Here is a 19,512-nt window from a genome sequence, read left to right as displayed (position 1 = left end):
CTCCAATTAATCATCAAAAAGCTGGAAGTGGTGTTATGACTCAAGTGGCAGAGTGGCAGCCATGTACACCAAAGCTCAAGGGCAATGCCTAGCCCCTGAGTTCAAGTCCCAGGAGCAGCTTAAGGAAAGAAAGAATTAAATAAATACCTTTGAATACGTAAAGTGTGTCAGCACAGTGTTGGATATTACTAACGGAATTAACTTCATAGCATCTGTCTGCATGAAACATTTTAAACTAGGGCCGAAAAATTGAGGGACAGTCTAATACAAAATCGGTGCTAATCCAGTCTATGTGCCAGGCATTGGTGAAAAAACCAAAAAGTGTTCAGCCAGCATTAATGGTCTAGAAAGGACTAAGGTGATAAGAGCTGGAGGAGGCCTTTGACACATCACCAAACTGGGCGGCAGTGACACTGCAGACAAACGTGCCCACAGGCTGCTCTGAAAGACAGCAAATGCCACATAAGAAAATGCTAACCAAGGAAGACACAAAGGTTGTATGTTCCCAATCAAAGTAATGTCATCCCTCTGCTATATGAAATAGCAGTGTCTCCAAAAGTTTCCTTTCATTACAACCAACATATGCTCAAAGTTCAGAATCTATTTTTCCTAGTGCTGGGTACTAAATTAAGGGCCTCTTACATGGTACGAAAATGATCTCCACCTCTAACCCACAGAATCTTAACATTTTAATGAGGTGTAAATGTGGATGGGACTACTTAAGCATTGTTCTCTGATTATAGAATCTTTACATATAAATCTGTGAAGCTACAGAGTAAAAAAAAAAAAGTCCACCTGTCCCAAACTCATCCAATATGCAATAATTATATGAGCACTGTGGAAATACTGTATTGTTTTTGTTCAAAAGGGAGAGGTAACATACAAAGGAATCCAGAGCCTAGCTGAATCCAGCTAGGCAAAGGTTAGAAATTCCTATTGTAGTTTTGAAGGCTTGGAAAATTCTAGCAGACTGGTCCTCAGCAACAAACTCTTGCCTTTCAATCAGAGCTCTGAATTCTTCACATCTGTCATTAATGATAGATAACATTTCAAATAAACAGTATTCCTAAATAGTGTCCCAAGAAACATTTCAGCAACACTTCCTCATTTTGTATTTTGTGTCTTTACTTGGATAATCTAAAGTACTAACTCACTGATAGAACAGTTTGTCATATCCAGTATTAACTCTCCACAGGCCTAATATAGAAAATGAATAAACTGTTATAAAAATAATAAACGCAAGCCAGGCACATGTGTCTCACCCCTGTAATCCTAGCTACTCAGGAAGCTGAGAACAGGGGATCAAAACCCAAAGCCAGCCTGAGGCTATTATCTCCAAAAAACCACACAGAAGAAGGCAAAAGAGGACTGGGAAGGTGGCTCAGTGGTAGAGGGCTTGCCTTGCATGCATGAAGCCCTGGGTTTGATTCCTCAGCACCACATAAGCAAAAAGAAAAAAACCTGGAAGTGGTGCTGTGGCTCAAGTGGTAGAGCGCTAGCCTTGAGCTGAAGACCTGAGGGACAGCACCCAGGCCCAGAGTTCAGGTCCCACAACCGGATCCCCCCAAAAAAAATTAAAAAAAAAAAAGAAGGCAAAAGAGTTGCTACAGTCAAGTGTTAGAGTCTAGCCTTGAGCAAAAGCAGCTCAGGGACACCACCCAGGCCCTGACTTCAAGCCATAGGACCAACACACACACACACACACACACACACACACACACACACACACACACACACACACACACGATTAAATGTCAAGGTTCTTTACTTGTCCTTGCCTCAATATTTAAACAGGCTTTAATCTTATCTAATTCCCCTCTTCCTGTATCTTTCATGGTTCTTCCCACCTGAGATGGATTTAATGCCCAAGTCCCTACTCTGTAGTTTTCCTGGAGGATTCAACACACCATATGTGTTTCATCTTCTAGTATTTAGCAATATAATTGACACATGATTGACACCTCATGAATGCTTATGACTTTTGTTGTCCAAGGTTGTGAAATCCAACCTGCAGGAGGAGTTTGAGGACGCCAAGGCAAAAATATCCATTTTTCAGTTGCTCCACACACCCAGGCTGTGTATGAGAAGCTGCTGCCTGAGTTTTATCAGGTATGTTCCTTTAAATAAACTTATCAATATGTTTTACCTCCAATATCTTATTAGAGAGGAACTACATTTATTCGTTCAAAAAGAATAGCAACAGCAGGCCAGGGACTGGTATAATGCTTGAGTTCGGGATGCCCAAAAAGACCACCAGAAACCAAGATCGATGTAATCAGCAGCGAGGTACTTATTGCAAGCTAGCTCGATCATCTGCGCACACCACAAACAACTGGTGACACTGAGAGGCCCGAGCCTGGGGTTTGCAGCCATTTCATACACTCTTTATGGAAGGCTGGGGCTTTGCACTCCTCACATCATTCCTTGACAACTCAACACACACCGAAGGAAAATCATAAAACATCTCTAATACATGGTTCATGGGTCCAATGGCGGGAAGAAATTCAGAAAGAGTTATTGGTCAGATCAAGAGGTTGATGCGCTTTAAAATTATTGGTTAAAGTCACAAGGGTGGTGCAAGGGAGTACATGCAGAACTGCAGGACTTTCTGGTTAGATATTGGTCACTACTCCTAGGTGGGGTTCTGTCTGGAATCTCAGGCAATTTGGCTTAGGTAAGCATCATCTGCAGTTTTCCAAGGACTGTTTCTACTTAGCTTTCTGTGGGATTTTCTGGCTTTAGGACTGCAGTAGGTTAGAGGCTAAATTCCAGAATAAAATGAGGTCTCAGGTAAATTATTGGTCAGGTCTTTTACTGGTGGCTCATGCCTGTAATCCTAGCTACTCAAAAGGCTGAGATCTGAGGATCACAGTTCAAAGCCAGCCTAAGGTAGGAAAGTCCATGAGACGCTTATCTCCATTAAATGACTAAGAAAATACCAGAAAGTGGAGCTGCGGCTCCAGTAGTAGAGTGCTAGCCTTGAGCACCAAGACGCTCACGGACTACATGAAGGTCCTGAGTTCAGGCCCCAGGATTCTCAAAAACAAAAAACAAAACAAAACAAAACAGTGGCAGCATTATATACAACACATCAATACATAAGATAAGAAAAATGATGTTAAAGGGTTTATGTTTAATTACCACCTTTTAAGGTTACCTTATGAGATCTCTCAGTGAGACTGAACTGGAAATCACATTCCAGAACAAAGTTCAGCACTGCATACTAGCATATGGAGTAATCTACTGTGAAACATACTTGAACATTTTATCTTTTTAGTTTTTATTGAAATAGAACTTACATAAAGAAAATAGTAGCCAGGCACAGAGGCTCACAACATGATTCTAAGTGTTCTAAGTGCTGATGTTGGGAGGATCTCAGTTCAAGGTCAGCTCAGCCAAAAAGTTCACAAGACTCCATCTCAACCAATCAGAAGAAAGGGGTGGTGTCATCACAGCTATGCAGGGGCATAAATAGGCAGGTTTGGGTCCTGGATGGCCCTGGCAAAAAGCAAGACTCTCTTTGAAAAATAACAAAAGGAAAAGGAGCTGGGGTTGTGGCTCAAGTAACAGAATCCATGTTCTCATGCCTGAGATAAAACACCATTACTTACAAAAAAGAAAAAGGCACAAAGTCTGTGTTCATCGAGATCCATTATAAATCCATAGGCCCATAAGTTAGCCAACCAAATGAGCACATTTTCTTTCCTTGAATCATTTCTCTTCTACCTTACTCCCATTAAGAAAAATAATAACCATACTTATCGCTCTCTTTCTGAGATTATTTTGCTTCTTTAAAAAAAAAAGAAGTTTTTGTTAGCCCTTGAATTCTGTTATGGGGAAAAGAGTCCACTACTCAGAGATAGCCTCAAGTAAAAAGATGACTTTACTGGGGAAGAGGAAAGCTGACCGGCCAGGGATGCAGCACACATGAAAACTGTGACCCTGAATGGCCCACAAGCTAGTGTTTTTAAAGGCAAAATCCATGTGGTCAAGCCTGGCCACAGGCAGGTGGCCAAAATGTTTACAACACCCACATAAAGATTGCATATTTATGTCAGTGGCCAGTGGAGTTAGAGTCCATCTCATACTATCTGTTCTAACTAATCTATCATTCTGGTTTGATTAGGCCAGTGAATTTGGGGGGGGGGGCCCACACAAAGCAAACAGGTATTCTTTCTCCTGGGGGGCAGGATAGGGCTAGATGGCCTGGCTGTTCTACTATTGTTAACCAAACAGGGCTGATCTTATCTGGACTACTGATAACCAAACAGAGCTGCAGATCTCACAACCTTACCACTGAAAGATTAAAAATTAGAATTACATTTTACAATTGCTAACTGCTGATTTTGCTTTTGTAAACTTGCTCGCCCTAGCACTAATCCCCCTCCCTTCTGGAAATAAGGAATTGAGTAAAAAGTCTGGGAGCCCAGATGCCGCCCTGGGACAAGGTCTGTGGTCATAGTTAAAGAACAAACAAGTAAATTCCCCAAGTGGCCAAACGGGACCCAAAAATGGGACCCAAGAATGGGACCCAAGATAAGGACCACCTGGCAAGTCCAGCAAACTAGGCCAAATGTTAATCAATCACAAGCCTGTTACTATGTGAACTCCCCTAACTCTTACCTCCCAGAGTGACTACCTCCTTTAAATCACCCGCGCCAATCATTTTTACAGAGTGTTATAAACTTCCCCGCGTAGTAAAAATGATTGCTGGAGTACATAGTGACTTTTAAACGGGCCAATCCCGGGGACACCTGGTGTTATATGCTAATCTTGTGGTTTTTGCCTTTAAGAATGCCTGTAACCGCTGCTCAGGGCTCTCTCCCTTGCTGGGGCAGAGAGACTGTTTGCACAAACGCTGAATAAACTCCTCTTGCTTGTTGCATCTACTGGTTTGGAGTCTTGGCTTCTGGGGCGTCCTCCCGTAGATGAAAGTATCCTAGGAGTCTGGGGTCTTTCAACCACAACAATCAGCAGGGCTTTCCACATTTCCTGGGGTCTCAACAAACATCATATTTCCTGACCCTGAGGGCTTATGAAAAACCAGTATTTTGATTTTCAGGGGTGAGGGGGAACTCCTGGTATATTAAAAAAGGAGTTAGTTTTGGCTTCCCCCAACAAATTCCAAGTTAATTAAAAAAAAATGCCCTATGTGTATGTTGGTGTGTGTTTGCTGATCCTGGGGCTGGAACTTGGGACTTGGGCACTGTCCCTTACCTTGTTTGTTCAAGGCTAGCACTTTTCCAGTTGAGGCATACCTCCACTCTGCCTGAGTCTCACAGACTTTCTGCACAGGCTAGCTTTGAAACTTAAACTTCAGATCTCAGCCACCCTCCCCCCTTCTCTCTTTTTCTTTTCATCGGTCATGGGGCCTAACTCTGGGCCTTGGCACTGTACCTCAGCTCTTCAGCTCAGGGCTAGCAATCTACCTCTTGAGCCACAAAGCCACTTCCAACTTTTCTGCTTATGTGATGTTGAAGAATCGAAACCAGGGCTTCATGCACAAGAGGCAAGCACTCTACTACTGAGCCACCTTCCCAGCCCAGATCTCAGCCACTTAAGGAGCTAGGATTACAGGCATGAGTCACTGACACTCACCCAATATATGTACACTCTGAGCTATGGAGAGTGACAGAATTCCTTTGTGCTCCAGTTCTAGACTGCCCAACAAGAGTCACTATCACACCAAATCCCACATCCACACTGGGTTTCATGTTTGTTCCTGTGTCCAGGATGTCTACTCTGTGGTCCCCCAGCTTGCCTGGCAGCCCTTGTGGTAGTGGCTTTAGCATAACCTCCTTCAAGTATGGATGTTTTCTTCTTTTCTCTCCATGGCCTTTCTGCACCTCCAGGTGTTTAGCTGTCCTCTCCTCTTTCACAGTTCCTAATGGTCTTCTTCTCTTTCTTTCCTTAGTATGTTGTCTTTCCCCTTACACACAGGAAGCTTCTAATCTGCTGAACCTTGGATCTTGAATGCTTCTGTTCACTCAAAACCATATTCTCCCTTTGGATATGAAGTAAGGTAGCTGAGCCTAAATAATTTCTTGCACATATCCTGGTACCTAAGCAGGAGATGGGGGGGAGAGGGGGGGGGGCTGGCCTAGAGGTGACACAAACCATCCTTTGAAATGCAGATGCTTAGTTCAAGGTGAGCTAGGAGGCTCTGCTTCAGAGAAATGCAGATGTTAACTTGCTTTCATTGTGGGGGAGGGTGATATCGCCAACCTTCAGGTAAGGGGCATACTTGATCCCTGGAGATACTGGCAGGCACTTGGCTGATAGGTTGCTGAACCTGTAGTCCAGTACCTGGGAAGTGTCCTGTGAACTTGCCCCCTGCATGGACCCTACTTAGGCAGGGATGCTATGCCATGTGTCTCCATGATCCTGTCCTGTGTCCCGGCTCCTGGCTCATCCCTGGTCCTTGTAGCATCCCAACTCACTCTCAATTGGAGCTGAATTGGTTTCTTGCTTTGTTTTTGTTCCTTCTTTGCTCTCTGGCCTGGTTCCTAACTGTGTTATATGTATTTGGGAACTACAGGCCTTTGTAACAACTGGCTGCATGCAGCCTGCTGTGTCATAAAGACTCCAAAATTCCATCTTCCAAAATATGGCTTCTGGGATAATTCACTTACCACAGATGTGTTGGAACTTAGTACCTTCAGGGAGTTCATTGACCCACCCTGAATTCTTTGTCCTCTTAAAGCAGAGCAGTCAGGTCCCTGGGTTCCCCACCAGCATTTCCATCTCTCTATTTTGATATGGTTTGTTGCTGGTTATTGAAATTGTAGTGCCTTCCCAACTATGATTCCCCTCCAAAGGACAGTGACAGAAATAAACTCTTTCCCTGACTTATGGAATTCTAACACCTCTGTACATCATCTTTGTAACAACAATTAAAATTTTTTAATGACAAAGGACAGTGCTTTCCAACAGTCTATTGCCCAGAGATGCTATTAATTGGTGTGTGACACTAGTTTTCCATCTGTACATTGAGCAACTAAAAGTTCCCTAGGCCAATATTGTCATGAATTTTAGCACAACATACAAGGAAAAATCCCAGTCAATGTTTCTTAAACACTAAGTATTATTAAATGTGTTTCTTTTAATTGCAAGTGAGTATAACATTTTAGAGCAAGTAGTCACAATCCTTGTATAGAAATAAACCACTCTGTTCTCTTTGTTATATTATAGTGGCATTGAGATACTTGAGCAGGGGAAGAAAACAAGAGAAAATCTAAAAGACCATGAATTTCTATTATTAGAGAGAAAGCATTGGAAAGATTTACTGAAACAATTTTTTGGCTTGGATTCACTTTCCTAAGGCCCATCGGAGTTCTGGCATGAGACACTAACCAGTATGATGCATTTTGCATTGATTAAATTAAATGAAAAGTGCACACGACCTGACATCAGTGGCTCATGCCTGTGAACCTACCTACTCAGGAGGCTGAGATCTTACAGTCATTGTTTGAGAGAGCCCCACCAGAAAGTCTATAAACCTCTTATCTCCAATAATCTCAGAAAAAGCCAGAGTGGCACTGTGGCTCAAGTGGTAGAATAATAGCCTTGAGCACAGAAGCTCAGAGACAGTGCTTAGGCCATTGTTCAAGCCCCAGGACTGGCAAACAAACAAAAAACAAACAAAACACTCTGGCTGCTTGTGAAAATGCACATGATTCCATTGTATGCATTTAATTTGAAACTCAATTATACATACTTATTATATTCAAGATATATTTTAAACATATAAGCTATAGGTAACATACATAATACATAGTATACATAATATAATATAAAGTATACATGTTATATATAAGATATAAGATTAGGACTGGGAAGGTGGCTCAGTGGTAGAGCCCTTGCCTTGCATGCATGAAGCCCTAGGTTCGATTCCTCAGCACCACATAAGCAAAAAGAAAAAAGCTGGAAGTGGCGATGTGGCTCAAGTGGTAGAGCGCTAGCCTTGAGCTGAAGAGCTGAGGGACAGCGCCCACGCCCAGAGTTCAAGGTCCATGACTGGCCAAAAAAAAAAAAAAGATATAAGATTATAATAGGTTTGTTTTGTTTTGTTTTTTTTTGGTCATGGAGCCTAACTCTGGGCCTTGGCACGGTCCCTTAGCTCTTCAGCTCAAGGCTAGTGCTCTACCACTTGAGCCACAGTGCCACTTCTGGCTTTTTCTTGTCATATGGTGCTGAGGAATTGAACCCAGTTCCTCAAGCATGCAAGGCAAGTACCCTACCACTGAGCCACCTTCCCAGCCCAAGATTATAATATATTTTTAAATGCTGTATATGTTTTGAATACGTGTATGTTGAAGACATCTCTGACTAATAAATTTGCTAAATATCTCACATCTTGTGAGACAAAAAGCATACAGTAATTGGAATGAACATTACAGAGGTTGAATGGAAGAGGGTTCCATACCAGTGCTGAGATACAGAACAAGTCACTTAATAGAGATTAATCTTATTTCTTCATCTAGTCAGTAGTGATGATGAAACAGTATTTTGAAGTTCATGAAGAATTTTTACCAAAATACGTCATAGGCAGGAAAGTATGAGTCACAATGATTTGAACCTAAATCTAATGTCTACTGATACATTTGTGTTCACCTGCAGGGAATCTTGTACTATTTCCCCAGGGAAAGCAAGGAATTCACTGACTTTTTTTTTTTTGGTCCGTCATGGGGCTTAAACTCTGGGCCTGGGCGCTATGCCTGAGCTCTTCAGCTCCAGGCAAGCGCTCTACTGCTTGAGCCACAGCGCCACTTCCGTTTTCATGAGAGTCTCACGGACTTGAACCGGTATCCTCACATCTCAGCCTCCTGAGTAGCTAGGATTACAGGTGTGAGCCACCGGCCCCCAGCTTCACTGATCTTCTTTTCCTTTGTATCTTAAATTAATTTGCTCTATCATTTTAAATGTGTTTTTATTCTTTTAACTTCAGAATGGCACTGTCTATACCCTTCTTCGGCCTGATACTCAACCTGCAGCACCTGGGGAGCAATATCTTTCTGTTCCAGATTCTCTTTGGCCTTGTCACACTCATCAGCAGATTTGTTGCCTTCTTGGTATTGAATTATCTGGGCCGAAAACAAAGTCAGATACTATTCATGTTCCTGACAGGACTTTCGATTCTGGTCAGCACCTTTTTGTCCCCAGGTGAGAAATGAGTTGGGGAAAAGTAAGTAATGTCTCCTATCTTCCAGAAATTTCTTTGGTTTACTCATCTGGGCCAAAAGAATGGCATCACCATGGATAACCGGAGGATCCCATGAAGTTAATGTGAAGGCTTAGAAGCTGTCCCTACAGCAGTTGTTGGCAAAACTTAGGCTCTTACTGAGCCAAAGTTCTTAAGGAGCCAATGTTCTTGAGGACCCGAGGCTGTCCTTATCAAATCTACGATAAAGCTGAACATCAGTGCCACTGATACCTAATAATTTCTTTAGAACTAATTGCATGCATTGTGTTATCAAAGATCTTGCAATTGTAAACCCAGGAAGACACACAATCCTCTCCCTGGAATTATTTTTTCCAATTTATCAAGTCTTTCTATCTTGGTCATTCTCTCCTTTGTTACACTCTAAATGCAACAGTTTTAAAAAAGAGGCTCATTGATTTGAATGAAGGGTTTTGTTGGTGATGTTGATTTGGGGGTTTGGGGGCAGGGGTTCAGTCATGGAGCTTGAACTCAGGGCCTGGTTGCTGTCTCTAAACTCTTTGGCTTGACTACCACTCTACCACTTTGAGCCATAGCATCACTTACAGTGTTGTGGTGGTAAATCAGTAATAAGGGTCTAATGGATTTTCCTGCCCAGGCTGGCTTTGAACTGCCATCCTCAGATCTCAGCCTTCTAAATAGCTAGAATTTCAGGCATGTACCAGGAACACCAGGCTACTGGAATAAGATTTAGAAAAACAAAAACAAAAAATAAACATCAACAATAAAAAATAAACCTTGCCTTCAGGCAGAGAGAAAGAATACAATAGGAAAAAGACAAGACACTAACTTAAGTATGGTTTTTAAATTTATTCTTTCTTTCTTTTTTTTTTTTTTTTTTTGGGTCCAGTCGTGGGGCCTAAACTCTGGGCCTGGGCACTGTCACTCAGCTTTTCAGCTCAAGGCTTGTGCTCTACCACTTGAGCCACAGAACCACTTCTGGCTTTTTCTTTTTGCTTATGTGGTGCTGAAGAATAGAACCCAGGGCCTCAGGGATGCAAGGCAAGCGCTCTACCACTGAGCCACTTTCCCACCTAAATTTTTTTTCTTATAAAGGAGATATAAGAGGGGTTATGGTTGTGTAAGTCAGGTAAGAGTACATTTCTTTTTGTCACCCCTTGAGTCGGTATATTCCAGCTTTTTTTATAATATATTCCTAAATAGCAAATAGATGAAGAAACTCACCCAGCACAATTTACTATATTAATTGCATGACTTTAAGTGATGATTGTGGGTGAGAAAGTAAAAGAGCAAAAATAACTCTAGCAAAAACAACTTCATCTCACTCAGGGGACACTGATGCTAACCGCCTGGGATGTTAACATCTGGTTACTGTCACTTTGTAGCTTTTGGTTCCATAACCTCCAGCTGATGCTAACCCCCCTGGAATGTTAACACCTGGTTAATGTATCTTTTTGTCACTTTGTAGTCTTTTGCCTTTATAAACCCTGCCTGCTTTCAGCTTGAGGCTCTCTGTTCTTGTGTATTCAGTGAGCCCCTTGCATGCTTGGTGAATAAATCCCCTTGCTCTTTGCATGAGAGAACGTCTCTTAGAGTCTTCCTTGTGTGCAGGGAGCTTCTCAACCCTTACAGTGGGGACTACATTGGTCCCCTCCATCATGTTCTCACGGCAGGAATGTATTTGAAGAAGCTAGAACTGTATACTCCCTTCTATATCCTGCTGCCAGCCGGCTCTCCTCTGAAAGTACCTTAGTTTTTAATCATATCTTTGACTACTTTTATTAGGTTTCAAAACTTTTTCCATTTTCTGTGTCAGTGATTCCCAACACAGCACTAGGTTCTACACGGGAGTCCTAACGTAAAGATTATAAAATCCTGGCTTGTTATCTAGATCCGGCTTTCTTCACAAAGTTTACGCCCAATGGAATCCAGTTCGCTTGTTAGTACATCTGTTGGAATACCTGTCCTATGTCAAGAAATAATCTCCTGTTCTTAGTTCTAAACTGTTGAAGGCATGAGTCATTAATGCCTCGGATTTTTTTGGGGGGGGTCCGGTTGTGGGCCCTGAATTCTGGTACTGGGCGCTGTCCCTCAGCTCTTCAGCTCAAGGCTAGCGCTCTACCACTTGAGCCACAGTACCACTTCCAGCTTTTCTTTTTCCTGCTTATGTGGTGCTGAGGAATCGAGCTCAGGGCCTCATGAATGCAAGGCAAGCACTTTACCAATGAGCCATCTTCTCAGGCTCAATGCCTCGGATTTTTATCCATGTATTCCTACCACATCCTGAACAACAACAACAAAAAGAGCATTTCCTGACTTTTCCTGCTTCTGCCATGTCTGATAAAACTCAAACGGGCAGGAAGAGTTGAAGCAAATGTTTTCTATTCCTTCATTCAGTGCTTACGCCCAAACATACTAGAGTCTGCTTTCACTAGCTCATCTGTTACATGGTTTCTGCTAGGTCCTGTTTATTTATCACATGTTTCTTGCTAGCAAATCCCTCCAATAGAACTTCTCATAATTGTTTGGGGTAGACAGATTTCTCCAGTCAAGTATGCCTGCTTCTGATGTGTCTTCCTCTCTACAGAAACTCAGCAGACCCTGCGCATGGTTTTAGCAACTCTGGGAATTGGTGCTGATACCACTGGCCTCACAGCCTATTCAATTCACTATATGGAGCTCATCCCAACTGTAGTGAGGTACTGTCTCAAGTTTAAGATATCCTGGGCTACATAACACTTAAAAATTACAAAACAAAATCTGGTCTGCTTCCAGAGAAGATTTTCTGAACTAATGACATTTATTGTGGGGACAAAATTAAAACTTCTCAACTTTCAAAAAAATAATAAAACATTTAAATATTTAGAAGGACCATACCTCTACATAATAAAGGCTATATGTTAAAATTGATAGGCAACACTGCACTAAGAAGGAAAAAATAAACCTATTTCCTGTAAAGTCAAGGATCAGAAGTGGAACTGTGCCTTAAAGTGGTAGCCTTGAGGAATAGAGTCCTTGAGCTCAAGCCCCCAGACCACCACCACCAACAAAACAACAACAACAAAAAAAAAACCAGGAAAGAGGAAAAATCAGTTGTTTTTCTATTTACCAATAATAATGAGGGTCAGAAAGAAAAGAGTTGCACTTGCAATAGCCTCAAAAATTAAATCCCTGGAGTAAGCCAGCGCAGGGGGTGAGAGGCTTCTACAAGAAAAACGACACATTTTAACAAAGAAGCCATGATTTTTTCATAGATGACCCATATCACTTTGATTTGTGGTGCTGGTCCTGGGACTTGATCTCAGGGCCTGACTGCTGTCCCTGGCTGCTTATGCTTGGGTGGTACTAATCTTTTTTTTCTAAAGAAGCCAATAAAGATAAAAAGAAAATGGATCTCCCATGTTCATGAATCAGGAGAATAAATAATGTGGTGAACTACTGAAGGGAATCTAGTTTCAATACAAGCTGTTCCAAAATTCCAATATCATTTTATACAAATAGAAAAAAAATCAATCCTAAAATTCATGAGATTACACAAGATCTTAACTAGACAAAGCAATCCTGAACTAACAGGACACTGCTAGAGATGGCAAACTTCCCAACATCAAAATACACTATTGAGATACAGTATCAAAAACCACATGGTACCAACACAAAAAGTAGACACCTAGACTGATGGAAAAGAAGACACAGGAAAAAAAAAAACACACAACTTCTGGCCATCTGATCTTAAACAAAGGGGAAAAACTTACATTCAAAAAGGATAGCCTCTTTAACAAATAGTTGGGGAAACACAATATATAAATAAATATAAGCAATTCAAAGTAGGTTACTATCTCTCACTCCCTACAAAAATCAATTCAATACAAAATGGATCAAGATACTAATTATGGCCTGAAACTGTGAAACTGATTGAGGAAAGCACAGGCAAAGAACCAAAGATGTTTTCATAGGTGATAGCTTTCTGAATAACACTCTAATTGATCAGCAAGTAGAATCAAGAATTGAGAACAAAAACTTCTGAATTGTGAAAGAAATGATTACCAGGTGACCAGAGGACAACAGAATGGAAAAAAATGCATTTCAAAATATTAATCAAATAAAAGATTAATATACAGCATATAAAGCTCTCAAAGAATTAAAAAGCAAAAAATCAATCCACTTAATAATTCATTCAATAATAATCATTAACTAACGAGCAAACATTGGAAGCATAAAATGAGAAGGACATGGGGAGATTATGGCTGAAAAACTATGTATGTATGGAAACAAAATAGTGAAACGTGTTAAAATTGTTTCAAAAAGGAGAGAGGGAAGATAAGAAAGAATAAAACAGGGTAAATGAGATTAAGGTAGATTGTGTATATATCACATAATATAAGAATTATCAAAATACAAAGTCCTTTGTACAATACACATGAATAAAAAAGGGAAGAGTATGACTTCATCAAAGGACATGGCACATTGCTAGACATAAAAATTAACTGAGGGGCTGGGAAGGTGGCTCAGTGGTAGAGCGCTTGCCTTGCATGCATGAGGCCCTGGGTTTGATTCCTCAGCACCACATAAGCAAAAAGAAAAAAGCCGGAAGTGGTGTTGTGACTCAAGTGGTAGAGCGCTAGCCTTGAGCTGAAGAGCTGAGGGACACCGCCCAGGCCCAGAGTTCAGGTGCCACAACCGGACCCAAAAAGACAAAAAATAAAAAAAATAAAAATTAATTGAAAGCTCACTGTCAGTGCTCATGCCTGTAATCCTAGCTGCTTAGGAGGCTGAAATCTGAAGATCACAGTTTGAAACCAGCTCAGGCAAGAGTTCATAAGTGTCTAATCTCAATTAACCAAAGAAAGACAGTACTGGAGCTGTGGCTCAAGTAGTAGAGGACTGGCCTTTGGAGAAAAAGCTCAAGGATAGTACCCACACCCTGAGTTCAAGCCTTGGACTAGAAGAAAAAGTTTAACTGTGGGTTGTAAGTTGAGTATATATCCTGTATTATGTTGAGAGAGATGCTCCTTCTAAAACATTCATTTAGTGTTGTAGGTATCCCTATTTTAAGAATAATGAAACTAAGGGTTATAAATCATTAGCAGTAAGTGTGACAATTGACAACTGGCTGCCAGAGCCTATGTGTTTAATAACTTTATTGTGTTGCTTCCAAAATGAAATGAAGACAATAAATAAAATTTACTTGATCCAGGCATGATGTCAGATACCTGAAATCCTAGAAGTTGTGAGAGCAAGTAAGGACAGTCTCGTCCTTGTCTACATAGGAAGATCAAGGCTTTAAAAAAAGAAAAGGAGGAAGTGGCACTGTGGCTCAAGTGGTAGAGCGCTAGCCTTGAGCTGAAGAGCTGAGGGACAGGGCCCAGGCCCAGAGTTCAAGCCCCACATCCAAAAAAAAATTTTTTTAAAAAACAAAAAGAAAATATACAGGATGGGAAGGTGGCTCAGTGGTAGAGTGCTTGCCTTGCATGCATGAGGCCCAGGGTTCGAGTCCTAAGCACCACGTAAGTAAAAAGAAAAAAAGCCGGATGTGGTGCTGTGGCTCAAGTGGTAGAGCGCTAGCCTTGAGCTGAAGAGCTGAGGGACAGCGCCCAGGCCTAGAGTTCAGGCCCCACGACCAGATCCAAAAATGTAAAAAAGAAAAAGAAAATATACATGTAAAGTTCTTAAACATTTTCTTTATTATTTTGTTTGCAATCTAAGGTCAACAATTGGAGGAATCACTGAACTTTTCGGCAGAGTAGGGGCAGTGATGGCGCCTCTCTTTATGACCTTAGCAGTGTATTCTCCCCACCTGCCCTGGATTCTCTATGGAGCCTTCCCCATGCTTTCTGTCCTTGCAGTCCTCTGCCTTCCAGAAACAAGAAACCGGCCTCTCCCTAACACTATCCAGGATGTGGAAAATGAGTAAGTAAACACTCCAGTGGGCACCTGCCTAGGGAGGGACTGTGTCCTGTACCTGTGACCAGGGAGATTCTGTGTGAATACAAGTCACTTATTCATTGCCAACCTCATCCCTACCCACACAATTGCTTGGTATTGTGTTTGTTATTACTCTTTGTAAGTAGCTCTACAAAGGAGTTGCCATTTAACAAGGTATCTTGTGATACGATGAGTCTTCATCAGTGTCATCCCTTTCAGCATTCTCGCACCCCCCCTTCCCTCACTCTTCTTAATTTTGTAGGGTGGCATTGCGTTCTTGAGTTTGAACACGCCTCTGAGGCTCTCTAGATCACACAGGCTGCCTGTGGGTTTTTGTTTTCTTATTAACATCGATTTGTTATACAATGATGCCTAGTGATCAGAGTCACCTTCCTTCACTCTCCCTCCTCCTCTTTTCTCTTCCCAAATCAATCTCATCAGGTTGACACAGGCTGTCTTACACCAGTAAGTTTACTGGTAGAAAGGTCCAATTTAGTCAAACTTATACATGACATATAGTCTGTCCTTTTATGAGAAATACACATTTGCCAGGTGGTGATAGGTCATGCCTATAATCCTAGCAATTCAGGAGGCTGAGATCTGAGGATCTGAGTATTGCAGTTCAAAGCCAGCCCAAGCAAAAATGTCCCCATAACAAGGCTCTTGTCTCTAATTAACCACTCAAACACTGGAAGTGGAGCTGTGACTCAAGATGGTAGAGGGCTAGCCTTGAGCAAAAGAGATCAGGACAGGGGCTGAGAAGGTGGCTCATTGGTAGAGCACTTGCCCTGCATGCCTGAGACCCTGGGTTCGATTCCTCAGCACCACATAAGCAAAAAGAAAAAACCCGGAAGTGGTGCTGTGACTCAAGTGGTAGAGCACTAGCTCTGGGCTGAAGAGCTGAAGGATAGTGTCCAGGCCCAGAGTTCAGGCCCAGAACACGACCCCTCCCCCCCTCCAAAAAAAGAGAAATCAGGACAGAACCCAGGCTCTGAGTTCAAGCCCCACAACTCACCCAAAAATATTTTAAAAAGAAAAGAAAGAAACATACATTGCTTATATTTTCTCAGAAATGAGCTGAAAATTAAATGTCTTCTTCTCTGATCCCTGGTTTTATTACCCATCAGCACTATGAGTGCTCAATATATTATGGGGAAAGGTGTGAGTTTATCACATAGATACAATCCTGGGTATTTCTTAAGGAAAAGGAGAATTGTGGAATTAAAACCAGGCAAGAAACAAACAAGTCTTCTTCTTGCATAGTTGAACAAGTTCCTCAATAATTGGATCATATAAGATTTACCCAAAGTGCCTGCCAAAGGCAATGGAAATTTTGAGGAAGAGAATTTAAAAAATATGAAACCAACATATAAGGAACACACTTATGGCTCACACCTATAATCCTAGTCACTCAGGAGGCTGAAATCTGAGGATCATCATGGTTGGAAGCCAGCCTGGGCAGGAAAATCCAAGAGACCTATTCTCTCCACTTAACCACCACAAATCAAAATGGATATGTGGCTCAAGTGGTAGAGCAGTAGCTTTGAGCACAGAAGCTCAGGAACACTACCAAGGCCCTGAGTTCAAGCCCCAGGATACACACACACAAACACACACACACATACACAATTTAAAATGGGGAAAAATTTATGATTCCTTAAATTTTGTGTTCTCCCTTTGATTTTTTTCCAAACACCAAGGTCTAAATGACAGTGTTATAAGAGGAAACAGTCAGTACCATCTCCCCCAGCATGCGCTGGTGTCAAGGCCAGTGTGAAGCCCTCTAATATTGGGTCACAAAGGTGCCAGGCAGAGACTGTCCTCAGGCATGCAGGAATTATGTGCTTAATCTACGTCTTCTTTGTTTTCTGATTTTGTTTTTGTTTGGATATTTTTACTTTACAGCAAAACTGCTTCAAGAAAAGAAAAGAAGGAAGATATTTCCGTGAAAATCACACAATTTTAAGGAATTCGGGAGAGTTGATACAAACAAGCCCAAAATAGGGCTCACTCCAGTAGGGATGAAATCATCCAGAAGACAAACAACCAATGCTGATGAGAATGTGGACGGAGAGGAATTCTCCTGTACTCTTAGTGGGACTGTAGACTAGTGCACTCACTATGGAAATCAGTGCAGACATTGAGGTCAGCCCAAGCAAAAGTTTGTAAAGACCTCCTCATAACTACCAAAAGATAGGCATAGTTGTGCATGCTGTCATATGCTGTCATCCAGGAAGAGGGGGAAATATTAAAACGACTGGGGTTTAAGCGGGCTGGGGCATACATGTGAGACCTTATTTAGAAAATAAAGAAAGAAAAATATCTAGGAGTGTGGTTCATGTGGTAGAGAGCTTGCATGGCAAGTATGAGGTCATGATTTCAAAATGCACTACAATAAAAGCCCAACAAAGAAGTGGCGCTGTGGCTCAAGTGGTAGAGTGCTCACTTTGAGCTGAAGAGGGCAGGGACAGCGCCCAAGCCCAGAGTTCAAGCACCACGAAAGACTAAAAATAAATAAATAAAGTTAAACAGTATCATTTAAAAAAAAAAAAAAAAGCCCAACAAAAACCAAAGCACCAAACACCTTGCACATTGTGTTTACAACACACAAGAGACAACTGACAGAATGGGAGAAAGTCTTGACCAGCTATGCAATAGATAAAGATACCATATCCAGATTATACAAATAAAGCAGAATAGACTCAGGAAAAATGATGGTCAGCTACCAGCAAATACAGGAGATATGCCTTCATGTAGTTCCCTTAAAATTAAGGGAAGAAAGTCATTTAGGGGAAAATGAGACAGGATAACTTAAGGAAACTGAGTCCTGGTGAAGGCAACTCAGAAATATGGAATTTAAAACACAGAAGTACCATCTTTGCTTCAGAGGGAAATACCTCCCTTCGTAAGGGATGCATTCCTTACCCCAAGAATGAACACTTGTCTGACAGGATCTATGCCTTCCTGAGAAAAGTGCTTCTCCAAATATAAGCAACCTCCTGCCTCAAAATGCAGATAGCAAGGACCTCCTTAACTCGGGATGCAGTCTTACCTGCAAACTCAGAAAGTAAAACCATAACTTTGAAGCCAGAATCTGCCTTTACCCTATAAATGGCCCAAGAGCCCATGGAGCTGTGTGTGTCTCTCTCTACGTGGGTGTGTCTCTGTGTGTCTCTCTGGGTGTCCTTGTCTCTCTGCGTCTGGCTCTGGCTCTTTCTCTCCATGTTTGTCTCATTCTCTCCCTGTGAGAGCATGTACACTCTAACAGAATGTGCCCTTGCCTTTCTGTTTGTCTGCCTGTCTCTTTTCTGTCTGTCTACTTGCCTGCTTCCATAATTACTCAGTAAAGCTGTGCCAAGTTTTCTTGGTGACTTGTCCAGAAATTTTTATTCTGCAATCAAGGTCAAAGGTCCTAAGTGAAGCATTCCTACATTTAAAGGGAAACTTCACTAACCCTGACCTCCCTCTGGTGACACAAAGAACTCAAAAATATATAAAGTAAAGGAACAAATAATGCAATTTATAAATGAACAAGTAAACTGAACAAATAATTTTCAGAATAATGTATGTTTCGAAGTCCTCAGTCAGAAAAGAAATGCAATTCAAAAATTACACCAAGATTCTGTCTCACTCCAGTGGGGTTGAAATCATCAAGAAGACAGACAACCATTGCTGATGAGGATGGGGAGGAGGGCAAACTCTCCTATGCTGTTAGTGGGACTGTAAACAAGTGTGATCACTATGGAAATCAGTGCAGAGATTCCCCAACAAACTATAAATGGATCTTATGAACATGCTAACTATTCTTGGGCACATAAACAAAGACCTCCAAATCAATATACAAGCGATACCTGTGTATATATATCCATGTTTATTGTAGCTGCTAGTATTATCCCCACCTCAGGTCCTCAGCTCCAAGCAGACTTGAACTCCTCCCTGCCCTAGAGGTCCTTCCAGACAGCTGGCCACTACTTTTCTCCACCCAGACCCACCTGCGTCCGTGTGTACCCGGGCACACACACACACACACACACACACACACACACACACACACACACACACACACACACACACACACTCCTCCCTCACTACCTGCCACAAGAGCTACCTGCCACTTGGATAGGGGCAGATGTCCTCTGCCCCTTCTCTTGGGAAATATGGTCCCTCTAATAAACCTTATAACCATCTTTCTACTGTGCCTGCTTGATTCTACATGGTCCCTAGGGGTGGTTGTAAAGGATTATTATGCTCACAAAGTCAGACTGGAATTCTCAGTAGTTGGAGATGAGGTTTGGTGAAGCTTCCCTTTTAATGTAGGAACTCTTCACTTAGGGTCCTTGACTTTGATCGCAGAATTAGAATTTCTGGACAAGTCAGAATGGTAAGTGAAAGTTTAACTGAAAGGTTAT

The 19,512-nt window shown here is 41.8% G+C and overlaps 1 protein-coding gene across 1 annotated transcript in view; it reads left to right on the top strand.

The window, feature by feature from the left end:
* Nucleotides 1-17,416, top strand: part of LOC122105068 (steroid transmembrane transporter SLC22A24-like) — a 28,771-nt gene extending 11,355 nt beyond the window's left edge. Inside the window, exons 6-10 of the mRNA XM_042676170.1 lie at nt 1,994-2,109; nt 8,948-9,162; nt 11,769-11,880; nt 14,885-15,088; nt 17,009-17,416. Coding sequence (XP_042532104.1) covers nt 1,994-2,109; nt 8,948-9,162; nt 11,769-11,880; nt 14,885-15,088; nt 17,009-17,069 — 708 coding nt within the window. The 3' untranslated portion in view covers nt 17,070-17,416. The remainder of the gene's footprint in view (nt 1-1,993; nt 2,110-8,947; nt 9,163-11,768; nt 11,881-14,884; nt 15,089-17,008) is intronic.
* Nucleotides 17,417-19,512: the final 2,096 nt, after the last annotated feature.

This window comes from Dipodomys spectabilis, unplaced genomic scaffold (genome assembly GCF_019054845.1).
Source record: "Dipodomys spectabilis isolate Male_0828 unplaced genomic scaffold, ASM1905484v1 ptg000030l, whole genome shotgun sequence".
Classification (NCBI taxonomy): domain Eukaryota; kingdom Metazoa; phylum Chordata; class Mammalia; order Rodentia; family Heteromyidae; genus Dipodomys; species Dipodomys spectabilis.
This window is presented reverse-complemented; position numbering and strand designations above follow the sequence as displayed.